The sequence below is a fragment of the Polyergus mexicanus genome, unplaced genomic scaffold (genome assembly GCF_030449975.1).
Source record: "Polyergus mexicanus isolate NDT 795.1 unplaced genomic scaffold, iyPolMexi1.0 SCAF_2, whole genome shotgun sequence".
NCBI classification, from domain to species: Eukaryota; Metazoa; Arthropoda; class Insecta; order Hymenoptera; family Formicidae; genus Polyergus; species Polyergus mexicanus.
The window spans coordinates 1515061-1533526 of record NW_027223322.1 but is presented as its reverse complement, the minus strand read 5'-3'; the positions used below and the strand labels follow the sequence as shown (position 1 = coordinate 1533526).

The window sequence follows — 18466 nt, the reverse complement described above, 5'->3', positions numbered from 1 at the left end:
AATAAATGCCTTATATATAGGAATTCTTCCGGCATGACAGAAGTAGATACTGCTCTGATTTTACAAGTGGATTGCATAATGTATTACATTAAGCGAGTCTCGGAAAACATTTGTCAGGTCGTTCTCCTCGTTTCCTTTCAGAAACACTCAGCAGTGGGTCGGTGACCACGAAGCCAAAGAGACGGGCGTACTTGCTGAAGAGGAAGGCTCTAACAACGGGCTTCTTCGACAATAAAGGGAAGGACGAGAAGGAAAAGGGTGAGCACAAAGCGCAATATCGGTTAATCGCATCACCAGGCCCGGCTATATCGCCAGCATACTTTTGCTACGAAGAGAAACAACCGTAATCTCGAGAATAAACGATGATGTCTATTTATATCGCCGGCCGCTTTTTATTCTTCTTCAATTAAAACCTTTTCGCGAATAAATAAAATGTGTCCCGTTCTCGATATCGATACGCTTTATTTACAGAATGACATAACAAGGAATTGCGGTCGTTAGGTCATGCGAGAGAAAAACGCGAAGGTTCAACGAAATGTTATGTCCGGTCAACGAGCTTCTCTAATTATGTCGATGAAATTCTTTTAATCACTAAAAGCTATGCAACAAATGAAACTTGTAATAACAAAAGGTTTATAAAATTGAAATTTTTTTTCTTTCTCTTGCGAAAATAAATAACTTCGGATTCAACAAATTGTAAAGATCTCCAATTAAATAAATCGATGTGCATCGATTTTTTCCTCTTCTATATAAAATATCATCTTTTTTTTTTCCGGAGAATCTGAATTGAATTTATATTTTTGATGTCTCAGCGATACGTATTCTTTTATGATCTTCAATTTTCTATATAGAAATATGAAATATTAAATTCATCGAAGTTGTGTGGTGCAAAAGCAACGAATCACGCGTGGAAATTTGTTTGATCGTGCCGATAATTAAGTACAAAGTGCGCATTTGAATGTGTATGTAGAAAATCGCGTATTTAACGATCGTATAATTTATGGCGCAATTATTTGTTTGGAGAATAACTGGTTCAGTTATTTTCAGACAGACGCAATAGACACTCACCCAAGTTCTTCGGCGGAGTGCTCCATCACTTGATACGTTTACGACATTCTTACGCATTTGTATGCGACATTAATCTATCGCAACGAAGATAAATATTGTTCTTGGGACAAATTTCCAATCTATTTTAGCCGATCCGCATGTCTCTCCTTAGTCTCGCCGTTTCAAATTCCATGCTTGGTCACAAGAAGTTTGAGTCAAGCGAATCACTTATATCAAAAAGATATTCGCACTAAACGCTAATTTTAGTCAAATAAACAGAAGTTTATTTCAATTAAAATTATGATATAAATAATAAAAATAAGTAAAACGCGAAGAGATGAAAAGTAATTAACTCCTGGCTTCGTTATATTATGTCGAGAAAATAATATTTGTGAGAGTATGAAAATTTTCCGTAAGAAAGATATCTCTACAGAACAGAACGCTGATACTATTCCCAGTTACTGCAATTTCCGTGCAGAAATGCAGATGAAACGCTTTTGTGACTCGTACCAAGGATAATTGTTTCTTGTCGAGCATTCTCATATCGGCGGAATCGCGAGCAAGCTGCAATTTTCCGCGGCGAACGTTAACCGAAAATGCACTCTGTTCATCGCATTCTCATTTCGAAGATTTCTAATTATACATTGTGTAGGCGATTATCCTCGCGGCATTGTTTGTACTGCACTCTCATATCGTCCGTGACATTTCAAATAAGAATCCAATATGGGTGGCAAATCAACTCAGATAGGTGCATACGATATCGGAAATAAGGTTTTCCGTGTAAAGCTTCATGACGTGTATCTCTCTCCGAATATATTACGAATTAAAAGTGCATCATTGCAAATGCAAATGTATTCAACAGTACAATATACAATAGTATTCGATACAACTTACCCTCAAGAAAAGTCACAAAGCTCTTATAAATGATTAGCTCTTATAAAGAAACTTATAAATGATTTAATTTCAAACGAGTCGCGATACAAATCAACTTGAAGAATGATTTATTTATACAGTTCCACTGTTATGGTGTTATTAAAAATTTTTTTCTTTCTCTGTCTCTCTCTCTCTCTTATATCGGTTAGCTTGATATCGAAGTAACTGATCGTGAGATAAAATTTTGCTGTAAAAGATGCATCTACTTACCCGTATGCAAGAGATTGCGAGAGGCGAGTGCGGAGCAACATCGGTCGGCCAGGCTGGTATGAGACACAATTTCGCCGGTTAAAATTAGCCACGGGGTGCTCGGTGGCGGTACATATTTCCGCATATATCAGGTTTATTTGCGGTCTGCGTGCACACTGAATACGTCTATGCGTAGGGACACCAGGCGTCAATCGGGAATCTTCCCGCGAGGTCGCTCACTCCCTTTAACGCACCGCTTTAATGTTTCCCCTCAGGAGCGGCGATATGAATTGCATTCCAAACTTGTATCGTTTTCTACATATGTAAGAATGAAACTGATATGTATTTGCCCCCCTGGTGTACAACATTTTTTGACAAAAATACGATTAAGATATTAATGCACACAAACACACACATACAGAGAAAACAATTTTTTTTTTTTTTCTATCACAAAAAACTAATATAGTTAACATGAAAAAGAAAATGAATATGAGATAGATAAAGAAAATTAAGAAAAAAGAAAAAAAAACAACGAGATGATAAGAAACATTTCATTTATGGCATAAAATGAAATGAAAAATGCATTCTTATCCCATTTTAAATATAAAATTTCATTTTTAATATTTTTAGTCATAAAGAGAAAGATTTATTAATATATTACGCGTTAATAGCTTTTAGATCACGACAGATCGACGAACGAATTATTCGACGATCGTGTCAAATAACAATTCTCGGAAGAGGCATTAAACACAAAGTTATTGTCAAATCAGGCCTTCTTAAATGTAGAATAACACGTGACTCTGATGCTATAAATTTCATTTTCAAAATATGTTAGCGATCAAAATATACAGGCCCAAACAAAGTTGCATCCACGTATAAATATACCTATCAGGAAATGTCAATTACTTAAACGTGTGCGTGCAACAAGATACACCGGGGATATTTATACACGCAATGTCCGTACGCTCGCACTCCGCGCGTCTAAATACGTATCCGACATCGTACCGGATCGACATACGGGGGTGGCAAAGTGTTCGACGATCGATGCTGATCGTTTCTCGACGCTTCCAAGAAGAGGCTCGTTCTCTTCGCACATTGTAGTGCGTAAAGTGGCTTGTGTTTCACGCTCGTTTCGAGAAGGTACGTTTCGAGGAGAAGGAGAGAGAGAGAGAGAGAGAGAGAGAGAGAGAGAGAGAGAGAGAGAGAAATGGCCGGGATGGCCCAGATCGTGCGTGGTCTATAATCGGATCGATATAGGGACACGGTTTGTTGTTTCTCGGTTTTCAGCTGGCTCTTGGAGAAATGGTCGAAACTTTAGCGCCTTCCATCTATCATCACAGACCACGTTTTTTCGTAATATTTTTCCTTCATGACAAATTACATCGCCGAAACAAAGACATTTTGTTAATTTTTCGCACGCATAACTTGGATGAGAGAAACGAAAAGTGATTTCCGCGAAATCATTACTCGCGAGAAAAAAAGTTTACTATCGTAATAAAAGGCAAAAATAAAAAACCGTAGCGGAATATACATACACGTGGTCAGTATCACCAAAAAAAAAAAAAAAAAAAAATTGAATCCGCACCATACAAGATTCGATTGGAGATTTGAGATATCACGTGGAATGATTACAGACAACTGTCCGCAGACTTATACAGGACGGGGCATTTATATTGAGACACGTAAATATCTAAAAAATGATGCAAGATAGAAAGAAATGTTTCAGATAAAAGTTGTTCGGTTCTAAGGGGGTCATAAGATAGTGCCATTAGTTTGACCTTGGATAGAGGCGCTTCGCAGATTACAATGTCAATCTTGTTTTATTTTTTTTACACCGATTGATGTCTCTCATTTTTTGAGCTTAAAAGATTAAGATAACATTATTGCACTCTATAATTTTTTTATGCAGAATATTGCAAGGAATCGATTTATGTAAAAAAATTGGGATGTTTCCATTTAAAAAAACAATATTGACATTGAAATCTCCGAAGCGCCTCCACCCGAGATCAAACTAATGGCACCATCTTATGATCCCCTTAGAACCGAACAACTTTTGTCTGAAACATTTTCTTTCTATCTTGCTTTATTTTTTAGATATTTACGTGTCTCAATGAAAATGCCCCACCCTGTATAGAAATCCGTGCAGCTATCAAAATGATTTAAAACCTTGGAAAGATACAATCGTTATCGGCAAGCACTTCACGTATAACGTATCGAGTCGATGGCGGTAAGCGTGCTTTAGCGAAACAAAATATAGTTTCGTCGATAAAAAATCCTTTATGCGAGGGTGAATTGAAGAAATCGTGCGTGTAATTCTCCCTCCGACTTTTGACGTTATAATCGAAGACGGCGCCGACGTAGCGGCAAATGTGCTTCGAATTACCTGGCTTTCATATCGCGTGGCGGACGTGGGCAGACTAAAAGAAGCTCGCGTCTGTCTTAGGGATTGCAACTTTACGGAATACGTTTTTGGCCGCGATCTGAAAAGATGCGCAATACGCGGTGGATGAGACGTTGATGTTAATTAGTGTCACGTTAAATACGTCAATTCTACGGAAGATCTACCGTCTCGGGTGTCGAGAATCAAGTCGCTAAAATATCTCAAGCCGCGTCGAATTAGCGCTATTAATGTAGAAAGTCTGGATAATCATATAGTTGTAATATTATCGCATTTGTTGTTCGCAATCGCGTTGAAAATTTATTTGAAATTATTAAGAAAATACGATTAATACGTAATTTTCAACGAAACAGAATCCTTTTATGTGGTTGAAATGATGAAATTAAAATTTATTTTAAATTAATTATGTTATCTTAAACACTGTCTTAGAGTTTTGTTTTGTTAGTATAATGAAAAGTTACTCTTGCTTAATCTTGTTTGAAGATACTTTCCGTTATAATTAATCAGTTCTTTCGCCATTTCATTAAACAATTCGGGTTACAGAAACGCGTTAATTAATCGATGTATACGGCAAATCGTTATCAAATTATTTAACGAATATCGTTTACATTAATGAGCCTAATTAGCGGACGGTGCGACGTGATCGCATCGGTGCTCGAGCTTATTTATGCACGAAATACGCACGGACACACACAAATTCGTCGTGTCCACAAAACACAGCTGACGGCTCGTAGATCAGATCGATGTTGATCTCACGATGCTCGTTTGCTAGCCAAACGATCAAGGACATTATGAATTACTCGGAAAAGAGAGATTTACTGACGAAATTGTACGTACAGTATATACAGCTAATAAACTGTAATAAGCTAATAATAAGCCAATTTAGTAACATTAATTATATATCTTACGTGTATCAAATATATAAATATAATAATAAAGATGCAAGTTTTAATTATATTTATATTATAATTATTACTAAAATCTTTAGTCAAAAAAAGTGTGCTGTGGTATTTAAAAAAATATTATTATTTCGATATTATCTCGACGAAAAGAAAAAACATTTTTATAATTATATTCAAACTCCGATAAAAGTGGATATTAAGTTTATATAAAAAATGAAACATCAAATAATATCCGAACACAGAAAAAACACAAATTTAAGATAATGCTATATTATACAATATTATAATCAATATCTTAAAAAAATTACGTATTATATTTTTTAATAGAATGTTGCTTTTATATATATGTGATCGTTGGTTTTACACATGATCAAATGGAATTCTTGAAAAAGTCGCATATGTACAAACCTCTGAAGTGTTCATCTTGTTTTTTGCTCGCAGACGTAGCTGGTGGTCTGGTGTTCGGTATACCTCTGTCGCAGTGCATAGAGAATGATAGGATCGCAAGAATCGCCGCTGGAGAAGTGACTGATGTCGGTTGCCTGAGTAGGAGCAGCCGACACGGCAGTCGAACTAGTTTCTCTAGCCTTATAGAAACACCGACGACCGTCGCGGCTAAAACAGAAGAGGTAAGAAATGATCAGAGATGAGAATGATATTCAAATTACTGTATAAATAAAATATACTTAGTTCGATTGATATATTACACATATTTTTACGCGGTTTAAATTTCTCAAATTTTTTCCACATATTTATATGCATTTTACGCGTGTGCTTTTGTACTTTTTAAATTAAATCTCTTTTATTTCCTCGTCTTTTAACTGTTTTATTAAAATCTTGATCAAGAATGGAGATATTGGAAAAGATACGCGATGCGTACCGGCCTTGTAATTTTGTACTGAACAAGGCATTGACCTGTACAAAAGTTTCTTTCGAGTGGTAAAGCTTGGCAGCTGATTGACCGACTATTAAAGATGCGACCGCGGACGACGAGCAAATATAGAAACTTAAAACGGTACTCGTACTCTACACGATAAAGTACGCAATTTATATAATATTTCTAGATCCTGTAGTAAACAACGCAAGTTAGAAAACGACTCTCGCAAGCCGGGCGGAGAACACGTCTTTGTATTATATCATATCTCTTTAGAAAAATTCAAGACGACAGATTCTCAATCTTATATAGATGTAGTAACATTGAAGACTAGCGTGGGAATAAAAATCCACTTGAACAACGCCCAAAACTCTGTTGGGCATGTCGAAACATCACGATCGTCTCTCTCTCTCCCTCATCGACGTCATATCGCTTAACGACATCATCCCGTTTTGCGTCATTGTTGCTGTCGGGGTAGGCGGTTTATCGATGACCACTTGCGAGACGACTTTGCCAGACGTCGCGTTTGCAAGTGGTTATTTTTCAACGGACACGTCTGACCGATGACCACGAATACGCCATTTATCTCTATCTCCCATCTAAGACGCGGTCAGAGTCGCGATATAGCGGGGGAGAGGAAGAGACCTGATGCGAGGAATTAATGTCACAAGACGGATGTGCTTATATGTGGAGACTAAAATTTCCTCCTCTTAAACTCTTGTAATAATCATAGAAATCGTATAAGTACATCAGTTGTATGTAGTTTTAATTCTTTTTGATTCAGATTAGAAAGAGCAATAGGAAAAATCGATCTGAATATTTTAACGGATATAGTTTCTGTGGTAAACTTTTCTTTGAAAACTCGATCTCTCTCTCTCTCTCTCTCTCTCTCTCTCGATCATTCTTCAGAACTTTGAAATTTACAACAATAAATGATTAACAAATTTAATCTTAAACTTGTATTAAAAATAGAGTAGGAACTGTCTGAGAGAAAAAGGGACTTTTTCCATCATCCTAGCATCATGTGGCTTCATAAAATTCTTTAACTTTAACATCTCCAGCAAAGTCGTAGGCAGATCCTTAAATTTCTGCTCGTATAAAAGTTTATATACTCTAAGTATAGCAAAGAATATATATTACCTTTGCCATTTTTTATTCTTATTACAAAGATGTCTAAGGAAGAAATAGTTCCCCCGCCGCGTTTCCATTTTATAAATTTTCCTTCTTCTTTTGAATGTGACAGATCTTCCCAATCGGAAGTGAATATTTTAGTTTCAGAAGCGTCGCCACCTGAGTAGAAAACATTTTTTTTTTTTTTTTTAACTCGAGAACGAACGTTCATCGTTATTTTAAGGCCGGTGTGCGATCGGCGCGCTTCCCGATCTACAAGATGCGATATTATTCTCGATATCTTACGACGTCTGGCTTCGGCACAGAATTATAGCCCGACCGTAACCTACGATAACTCGAACCATTATATAATAAAATAACGATCTCGCGATGTCTCTCCGAATAGCTATTCTCGAGATTCTTTTCTCTTCGCGATATTTATAATCCCTTTATTAAAGTATAGGCTTTTAAATATGTCGATATAAATCATGGAGCAGAAAATTTCTATTTCTTTTGTGAAAACCGAAACGTAAATGCCAATATGCGTATCGTTTCCCATTATGCGTTATCTTATCGCAAAACTGATAGATATTATACGATATCTATTAATTAAAATTCTTTATCATATAATAGTAGTCGTCACAACACGTTGTTATATGCAGTAACAATTCAAAATAGTTCTCGGAATGGATCCTGTCATTATTGAACCCTTCTGCAGGAAGCAGAAGCTCGTGGGCGATGCACGAGCAAACATCTAGGGCAACAGTTAAGCGAATTCAAATTTCCGTTATTCATTCGTTGGATAATAATTTCATCAGTTTCAAGAATTCATGTCTCATAAAAATTTCCTAATTAAATTTTCACAATATACGATATGCAAACTTTCATCTTGTTATAGTACTCGCGATACGGCAGAAATAATAGTTCAATAATTAATAACTCAAATTTATGACACTTCTGTAATCGAGTCTTAATTAAATCAGTCAAATAAAAATGATTTTTTTTATAGCGAAAACGTCGAGGCATTGATAAATTTCGAGTTACAAGAAATTTAAAAAAGAAGAAGGGGTTTTCACAAACAATATATCTTGCGAAGTTAAAAGATTAACAGAATTACATACTCTCGTTAATTACAAGTGCAATTTACTTTAATAGAATTTTTTTATTTGAGACATATTAATAATTACAAAAATTATACGATTTAAAAAACTAGCAAGTTGCAAAAAATGATGATCTTTCTATGACATTTTTGCTAGAAAAAAATCACCTCTAAATTTTCCGAGAGAATTTGCTATCAAAAAAATATTTGAAAATTTTACGGAACATCTTACATATAATTGATATAAATTAAACAAAGAAATTACGAAGCTCAAATTCGTAATCTCATAGATCGTTTTTTTTTTTCCATTAAGCGTAAATTATTTTCACCATGACATCTCGTTGATGCGTCTTCTCCAAGAGTAAAAATTATCCAAAAATGATCCACTTACGATCCACTCGTTATAAATTTCACCGTTAACCATAAAAACCGAATCGATATCATGAATTTGACCTTTATAGGATAATTTGCGAGAAATCTATATGTGCGACACGAACTGTGACATTTTTCAGATTTCGTGACATATAAACTTTGCGGGTGGAAATTTCGCGAATAAACCGACAGAGAAACATCATTTTCTTTTTTCCTCGTCTCTTTAAGATAAATCAAATGGAGGGATGAGTAAATTGGTAAGGAGGAAAGAAAGATTGCGACAGCAAGACGAATTTTGCATCCACGACACGATCGTTCCACGCCACAAATTTGAATCGAGATACTCGGAAGCTGTAACGACGCACCAACGCACTTCCGCAATCGGCTTCTATAACAGTCGACATTGACGAATGTCATTATTCCGAACGATCGGGGAAATTGATTTCTCCCACCCACGTTTCCTGTTTGTTTCTATACCACTATTCCAGAATTAACATATTTTCTCTCTCCCTCAGACATGGATGCAGATGTAATTAATATGAAAAAATGTTTACACTAAATTATGTGTAAAAGTATTTTATCTGAGAAGAATTGTTACACATGATTGAAAATCAAGACATTTTCCTCGAATATAAACAAGCTTAAAGAAAATATTTCAAGACATGATATAAAACTTTGTTTCTTCAATTTATTTCAAACGGTATCTATATAAGTATACGTATTCATTTCATTCGAGGTTTAATCCCGATATTCAATATTAAAAATTAAAGAATTACGATTATTAAATTATATGACAATGAAAGCGTACAATATTAATGGAATACCTTGTACATACGCCTACATATGTAGGAAAAGTAGATATTCCTACGTTATTCCATCCTAGCCATATTATAATAGATATCCCCCTATATTAGTACGAATTTATTAAAATATGTGCTAGGGAAATAAAAAAATTATAATACAGTGTTAATTAAAATAAGAAACAGTATAAAAGCAAAAATGAAGAGAGAAAAATAATAAAATCTTATTAGAGACACGAGGAGAAAGCAATAGGAGAGATATAGAAACAAAATAATTGATCGAATCCGATCGAGATAATTAATCACAGTAATAAAGCGCCGACGTAACCAGAAATTGATGTGTCGCTTGCACTTGAAATTTTTACAATCACAGGCTAAATCAGCTGTTTGCGAGACCCGAAATATCTATGCTTCATCGGCAGAAATAGCATCGATATATTTTATAATATCTCCAACTACCCTCGCGTGCGTGTTTTGCGGTTTACTTCCGGCTACTCGATAAATGATATTAAACGATTAATATATTATAGAGAACGAGAAAAAGAGATTACGCTTTATACTTTGAGTGACACGAAAAATGTTTCTCAGACAGTTTTCATTATGCAAGAAATTCCACCGTATAATTTGCGATCATTCTCGTAAAATCTGATAAAATTGACTTTCATGAAAAATGTGACGATAAATGTTATCCTTATCGGAAGTAAATTAAAAAAAAAAAAGAAAAGAATTTTGTTTCGCTTCTCTCATAATCCGAAGAAATAGAGCAAACTTGGCGAAAATTATTCTCAAAAATCATGTTTAAAATCGGAAGGACATCATCCAAGATCTAATCGGTTTATCTCCACTTATCTTTTCTCTTGGCATCTTTACGAGACCACGCCTAACCTGATTGATCAATCGATATACGTGAGAAGGATTACGTAGAATTTCTCGTGTCGACGTCACGTGCGTCTTTCGCGTCCGAGGTGACATCATGGATTCGGAGACGCGAATAGAACGAGAACAGGATCGCTAATTTTAACCGCGGATTAATTAAGAACCCTCAATTTCGCGAAGGACTTTATTTTAGCGTTCTCGACACACTAAGAAAGCAATTCCGCTACTTGAATACTCCATTATGGGATATGTGCATATTTGACATCAATGATCTAATTTTCTTACAAGATTTTAAGAAAATTAATCGATAACAAAATGATATATCATCTGTATAGATTTATCTGTGATATTAAATATTTGATTTTATACACAAATCGCTCATTAAATGTCAATGTGTTAAATACACGCATTTTAGCTTAAAAACGAACGAATAGAGGCCATGAAATATTTTATTTTAAAAAAATCAGCGTTATATATAATTCGAACGATGTCACCAATTGTCATCTCGTCTACTGTTTCTATGTCCACTTATCTTCTTTTATGCAAATCATATTTTCCTTTATTGATCTAGGGAGGCTCCTGCGAGTCTTTGTCGTCGAAAGGCGGTGCCCTCACGGGAAGTGATTCCGGGGTGCTCGAGCTGAGCGACAGTGGCGGAGGAAGCTCCGCCGGTGAATGGGACGTGGTACCAAACATCGTAAGGCAATGCATTAGGCATCTCGAGGTCACTGGTCTCCGAACGCTAGGCGTGTTTCGCGTATCACCCTCGAAGAAGAGGGTGAGGCAGGTATGACGTTTTCTTTCAATAATGACAGAAATACTTTGACGTGAACTTTGACGCCAGAAATAGAAGTCTTTGAAAACGATGACACGTATCTTCCTGATGTATTGTATAAAAGATATTGCGAGATGATTGAAGATTACTTATAAAATTGTCTCATTTCCTTCGAATTATTCTGTGTATCTTGTAAATTTTTCTTGTTGTATTTTTTTTTCTTAAAAAAAGAAATCCACGAAAGTACATGTAAATTTAGACGAAAATCACGCTTTTTTGTTGGCAAAAAATTAATATGATAATTCAATCATTGTTTTTCGGTTTTAATATTAGCTTAAATTAAAAATTCTCTTTCATATATTCTCTTTATTCTTATTCAGATATATCCTACACATTAATCTGTTCACGTTATCGGATTCTGTCTTCGTCTCCGTAATATTGTCCATTACTGCGTAATATAATCGTCGATAGAAATTAAACATTTATCAAACGGAAAAGCGATTACTTTGAGAATAAAGATTAGTTATTTACTTCTATCTAAAGCAAGTCAAATGATATAATTATAGATAAGATCTGTTCTCTCTCTTTAAAAGGGGTACATTATTTATGCAATCTTATGTGCGTGACGTTTAATTAATTCCAGTTAAGAGAAGACTTTGATTGCGGTCGGGAAACCAAGATAGGCACCGACCAGTGCCCCCACGATGTAGCCACCCTCCTGAAGGAATATTTCCGCGATTTGCCAGATCCTCTGCTTTGCAGAGAACTGTATCAAGCCTTCGTACATACACAAAGTAAGCAAGGTTCTAATCCAACATAAGCTGTTCACGAATATTATCTTCCATTTTCTACCTTAGCTCATAATCCATGGACAGCTTGATTTGCATTGCTAATTTTCGAAAATTTATTTGCGTAATGAGATGTCGATTGTTTCCCCGTTTAATTCTTTTTTTCCTCTGCGACTTCGAATTTCCAAATCTTCCCGTTTCCACGTGAGATCACACGTTTTCGACATTCAAATATCTTACAGAGATCAGGAACAGACGATTGCAGCAGGAAGCTCTACAGCATCTCATTCAACTTCTACCCACGCCCAATCGCGAGACACTCTGGGCACTTTTGAACTTCCTGAGCGTCGTCGCGTCCAACAGCGAGGACCAAAAGAGCGAGACCGGTGATTGGATTCCGGGAAATAAAATGGATACGACGAATCTCGCAACTGTTAGTACCGCGTGCGCCGACACTTTTCGACACTTTTTGATTTCTTTTCGATACTCGAGTTCTTTTTCCTCGAATCGCGCGTTGCATCTCATCGACTTCTCTCTTGGTCCAGATACTGAAAATTCTCCCTTCTTTAATTATATGTACAGCAACGTAAATTTCTTAAAGATCAATTTAAATCGCTCGTAATTACCCTACAAACGTACTCGCGTCGTTTTTTTAATTGCATATATAGGCGACATCGAGAAATATTGTTTAAGAGACATTGGAGAAGTCGAGAAATTGTTTACTCTTTACTAATTGATAATTAACTTCGATTTTGCGTCTCGTACAAGATTCTGCTACATGTAAATCGTATATATCGCGACGGAAATTTCTGTCCAAGTACGAGATTAATTAATTCAGCAGCCGACAGGCGCTCTCGGCTATCGTTAATCATCGCGACGCAAAAAGCCACGTTAATTAAATTAGAAATCAATAACGTCGTATATCATACGCTCACGAAGCGCAAAACCAAAAATATGATCGTATGAACATTCCAGGTATTCGCCCCGAATATCTTGCACTGCGTGAAGCCCAGTCAGATGAGATCGGAGGTCTCGGCGGAGAGAGCTGAGGAGAGGATAGATGTGATAAACGTCATGCGAGCACTCCTGGAACACATATCGACCTTGTTCACGGTACCGGCGGCGCTGCTGGACGAAGTGTACCAGCACATGATGGATACCCATCCAGCCGAGTTGGATATCGCGTTGTCTCGTCGCGTCGAAGAGTGAGTATCATGTTTTATTGTCGTCTTCCCGAATAATCGATTTAATAGCCACACGGAAGAGATGCATAGATATTTCGATCGTTTTATAACCGAATCGCGATCGTTGCCGAAAACGAGATTTTTTTTTTCTTTTTTTTTGTTAGCTTTTAGAGTGGAATCCTCATCATTTTGTAATTTAATAGTGTCTGAAATATAAATATATTTATCACTTATAATAATTATTATTCATTATTATCATATTTGCCTTTTCTTATAATTATTGCGATTGTTCTGTGGTAAAATATCATCTAAACTCCAAATATTCTGTAGCTTTAGTAGAAACAAAGAAATAAAATATTATAAAAAGTTACAGAAACAACAAATATAGCTATGAGTTATATAAAAACTTATAAAGTATGTATGTACATTTGTTAAAGTTCTAAAGTGTCGTATAACTATATTGGTTCTATAGACTTGAAGTTATAAAACTAATGGTGTTACATATCGGTCTCCGAGATTCTATATTCCATAAATAATTTTATCAAAATATTTTATATCCCTGAGAAAAGTAGTTTTTTGGATTTCGAATTTTGTCCTTGACCTAACGGGCGCTGAGTCTCTCGTTCATGAGCGGCGATCGATGCCGCGAGGTAAGGGGATGTACCTTGCATATTTATGCCCTTGAGAATCGTAGTGTAACAATATCGAGACAAAAAGGTTGAAGTAAAATTCCGTACGTGCTTTTGCAGACAATGCGGAGATGATGCGGATCCCTGCAGCGAAGCGGAGACATTTTCTGTAGAGGAGACGCTGACTATGTCGACAAACACTGCGTCAACGACGACGTCGACGAGAAAGGTGCTACGATCACACATTTTATATACGTTTATCCGACAGTTGAATTTAACGTTTGAAATTCGAGATGAGAGAGAGACAAAGGAATGGGTTAAAAAAAAAAAAAAAAAAAAAAATTAATTTCATGAGCGTCGCCAAAGACTCTCTTGAACATTGTGTGTTTAAATGTATAATTGAAACGTTTGGAACAAGAATGAACTAAGCTCGTAATTGCAAGATTCACTTTTAACGTCAAACTAAACTCTCCTAAATTTTAGATTTGAATTACTCTTTCTTTAAATGCTTCCATTATGTATTCAGATATACAATCTGCGATTTTGAAGTTACATACCTTTCGAAATTACATTGTTTTGTGTTTTATCAAAATGCATGCGAATGCTTTTCAGTAATAAAAGCAATTCGACATTGTGATATTTTCAAACTTGATTAATTAAACAAGAATTTAAAATACTCAAATTGCTTTAAACTGAAAATCCGAAAGAAATTAAATTTAAGATTATACAAGATTACATAAAAAATATAATTTTATATCTCATTGTCAGTAATATTTCAGCATCATTATCTAAACATTATCTTATTCTTAAACTTGTATCACGCGTAATGTTGTTAATTGGAAACAGATTAATCTTCTTGCTTCAGATGTGGACGAGAGAGCAGTGTCTACATCAGACTGCCGGCGTAGGCGGTGACATAGGGCCAAGACCGCGACGCCCCAAGAGACCGGGAAGCCGGAGGAAGGAGGAGGGCAGGAGCAACAGCGTCGATAGCGGATCGAGCGAGGATCCGTCTGATCCTCGCCGAAGATCTTCACCAGTAGTAATTACCGCTAGTCTCACCATACCCATGTCCGACGCGTTCACCCTGAACCTCGACGATCCGGACATTCCTTACATCGAGGAGGCACCGAAGCAACCAAGCGCTCCCCCGAGGCGGCAGAGGCAGAGATCCATCTCCGGTTGCAGCGAAGGTTCGCCTTTTATATATAAATTGGTATCGTTCCATGGATATTAAAGATTTAAAAAAAACAGGCACGATGTACAAATTGCATACAATAGTTTTACAATGAAATTAATTCCATACAATAAATTATCCATACATATTAAATATATATGATATATTAATTTGCGTTTTAATCAGACATTAATTCCAAATAAATTTTAAAATACACAAACAGCTATAGCGCTATAAATTAATAATATAGCAGCGATTAAGACGAAGCGATAAATAAAGCTATCTAAATCTTTTGGAATCTTCTCTAAATAAACTATTAAGAGGAAGTAAATAAAGTTATATATATCTAAGCTTGCGGATCTAAAATAAATTATGCTTGCGCGGGTTCTCTCTCTTAGCTATATAGACATACTGTACATCTATAACAATTTATGACGGAATTAAAAATCTCGAATCGTGTTCCACGTTCTCAATCTAATATCATCGCTTTCAGGTGGAAGGCACGGAAGTGACAGCGCTGTGGGTTCTTCGGCGACCCTGTCGGGTGATCAAGCGCCGAGTTCCCCGCCGTCGTGGGCGTCGTCGCCCCCGGCGAGTCCCGATAGCGCGGTCACCGCCGTCTCGTACATCCCGGATCAGCAAGCGGTTCTCCAAAGGGTCTCGTTCACGACCTCGAGCGAGGTGAGGCAAGTGGGCAGGACGATCGGTCAGCAGGAAGCGAGCAGGAGTACAGCGGCGCCGTACACGCCGAGCATCACCAGCATCGGCGGTGCAGTTTTGAGGCGAGTATATTCCGTGGTTATACCTTTTTCTCCCTGCCTCCTCCTTACTCCTCCTGTCTCCAAACTGTAAAGTCTTCGCAAAGTTTAATACGATTTGCTGGATACAACGATTGTTATGATTTTTTTATTGAGATTGATGCCTGTGTGGATACGGATCCATCTTTCATTTAATCGTTACAACGAACATCTATTTACCTCATAAACAGTTTTCAAAGACGTATCACGTCACAAACTTTCGTTTTATTTCATAAATTTGAACTCTCCTATAAAAGCATTTCAAGTTGCTAATAAATAAGATTAGGTCGTTAATAGTCGAAATTTCATACACGAATAGTTGTTTGCGTACATGAAAATTTAATTATTAGCTGGTTTATTTAATTATAAGCTGGTTTCGAATAAATTCTGCTAATACTTGGCGATCTAACGCGAATTTGTACGCTCGCGTGATTCAGGTCCAAGACCGCCGATATCGAGAGAATGCTGCAGATCTCGCGGCGGGACGTCGACCTCGCATCGACCCTGCAGACGAGCAAGAACTCGACGTTGACCTCCAGTGAAAGTAAAAAGTACACGAAGAGGCGTTACACGGACACGAGGCATCAGACACGCCACATACCCGACGCCGACACCCTAGCAGGCAAGACGTCGCTTGGCGTGACGTCAGCAATATCGTCCTCCGTTACCTCGGCGATGACAACTACGCAGACTCAACGCGTACAGGCACAACCGGTGTGGAAGAGGCGGGAATTGATCTCCAGCGCGCCGAAAAATCGGGAGGGATACTTTTAAATTATTCGCGATTGACATATCGAATCGAGATTCGAAATTGATTGTCGATACCTCAGCGGTGGATTAAGATATTTCATCTAGTCATTATTATATTTATATATATATGTATAACAGCAAATAAATTTTTTTAGAAATAAAAATCTAATCTCTTGACAAAAATTCGATTGCATAGATCTGGAAGTCGATACAACTTGAAAATGTCTCGAGAAAAGTTGGAAGCAAACGAATATTTTTCCCATTTATCGTTTTATAACAAAATATTAATTATTGTAGCAAAAGCAAACTTTACACAAAGAAAAGACACCGAGTTCCCTTCTTTAGACTCAATTCTATGAAAGTTTGTTATTCCGAGTAAAGTGAGAATACATCGCAAGATTTATCGATATTGCTATATATTCTCAATAAACATAGATATGAGCATCCTAAAGCAGACAGTAGCATATTTTATTACTGCATATTTTTCAAAAATATCGCTTTAAATATAAATAAGAAAGTTCAAGAACATAAAAAAGTGCTATAAAAGAAGAAAGAAGAAGAAGGAAAACAAGGTATTTGTCTACTGGCAGCTTTATATCTGTATAACCGCTCGATATATTGATTATAAAATATATAAAGTTACAGAAAAAGCGGAAATAATTTTTAAGTTTCTTATTTGTAAGAATACAAAATTTCGAGGCGATGGCTGTGAAAAAGAAAACATAATTTTGCGAATTTTTAATCCAATAACTATTCTTATTAATAGCTAAAAAATTTGTGTTCTCTTCTGTGTGTTTGGCAAAAAATACTGTATAAAATAAAATAAAAACTCTGAGAAAATGTTTTTTTCATAAAACGTTTTGGCTTCAATATGTATCTTTCTTTCAGCCATCGTCTCGACTCAATCTATCGTAATGTTTTGTCATCTCTGCAAAAAAATATGCCATCCTTCGATAAGACGCATCTTTCTTCATTTCGCACAATTGATCTTCAATCTCGATTCGATAGAGCGGCAATCACTGCCGTTGATTAGGCGTGGCATTAAAAAAAAAAAAGTCTTCCTTCGTTTCTCGTGATCTCGCGAGATTTGATTGTCGCAAAATGTCAGCTGGTTCCTAGATTAAGTGCTGTCCTTGTGCTCGCGAGGGATCTCCGTCATGGAATGCGCATTCTCGCATTTCGCGACGACATCTTCGCGACGAGACATTGTTGGACGATGGATGCTCAAAAGGACAGGAAAATTAATGTGGAACGCATACGTAGAACATTTTACCTCAGCCTTCGCGATGTAAATATTAAAATTGTTGCAGTTTCTCGACATCAATCTGGAAATTGTTATGTCTCGTCACTTGTAAATGATCGACAGTCTGAAATTTGATTCGTCTTTTCTAATTCGTCCTCTTTACGACATGATTATTATTGGAAACTGCCGTGAGGGGAGGCATGCGTCATATTATTATCATCGTTAAGTTTTTTTTTTCAATCTAGATAATAAATAAAAGTTAATTTTTTATCATGCATTGCATCTTATTTCAACCTCGTCCCACATTAAATCAATATCTGATAAAATTAATCGTCGAGTACTTCTCTGTCTAAATTCTCGCTTCCTACATTATCCTTATACATATCTCAATATTTTGTTTTATTACTAATCGATAAGACAACAATATTCTATAAGATTAATATCCATTTCTCTCAAAAAATAAATATCACAAAATATAAAATAATTTAAAAATACAAAAATATCTTTTTTAATATTACCATCG

At 36.2% G+C, this 18466-nt stretch overlaps 2 protein-coding genes across 4 annotated transcripts in view; one reads left to right on the top strand and one right to left on the bottom strand.

The window, feature by feature from the left end:
- Positions 1 to 18183, top strand: part of Rhogap102a (Rho GTPase activating protein at 102A) — a 28015-nt gene extending 9832 nt beyond the window's left edge. Inside the window, exons 3-12 of the mRNA XM_070313530.1 lie at positions 142 to 258; positions 5911 to 6098; positions 11172 to 11387; positions 12019 to 12169; positions 12406 to 12596; positions 13139 to 13368; positions 14097 to 14205; positions 14842 to 15169; positions 15647 to 15935; positions 16388 to 18183. Of these exons, the coding sequence (XP_070169631.1) occupies positions 142 to 258; positions 5911 to 6098; positions 11172 to 11387; positions 12019 to 12169; positions 12406 to 12596; positions 13139 to 13368; positions 14097 to 14205; positions 14842 to 15169; positions 15647 to 15935; positions 16388 to 16724 (2156 nt within the window). The 3' untranslated portion in view covers positions 16725 to 18183. The remainder of the gene's footprint in view (positions 1 to 141; positions 259 to 5910; positions 6099 to 11171; positions 11388 to 12018; positions 12170 to 12405; positions 12597 to 13138; positions 13369 to 14096; positions 14206 to 14841; positions 15170 to 15646; positions 15936 to 16387) is intronic.
- Positions 1 to 18466, bottom strand: part of LOC138943136 (uncharacterized) — a 91971-nt gene that overhangs the window by 31046 nt on the left and 42459 nt on the right. For 2 of the 3 annotated variants that reach the window (XR_011448412.1, XR_011448413.1), the window contains exons 7-8: positions 5878 to 6084; positions 2191 to 2484 (exon numbers count right to left, since the gene is read on the bottom strand). The gene's annotated coding sequence lies outside the window, so the exon portion shown is untranslated. The remainder of the gene's footprint in view (positions 1 to 2190; positions 2485 to 5877; positions 6085 to 18466) is intronic. The other variant, XR_011448414.1, reaches the window with a different exon arrangement.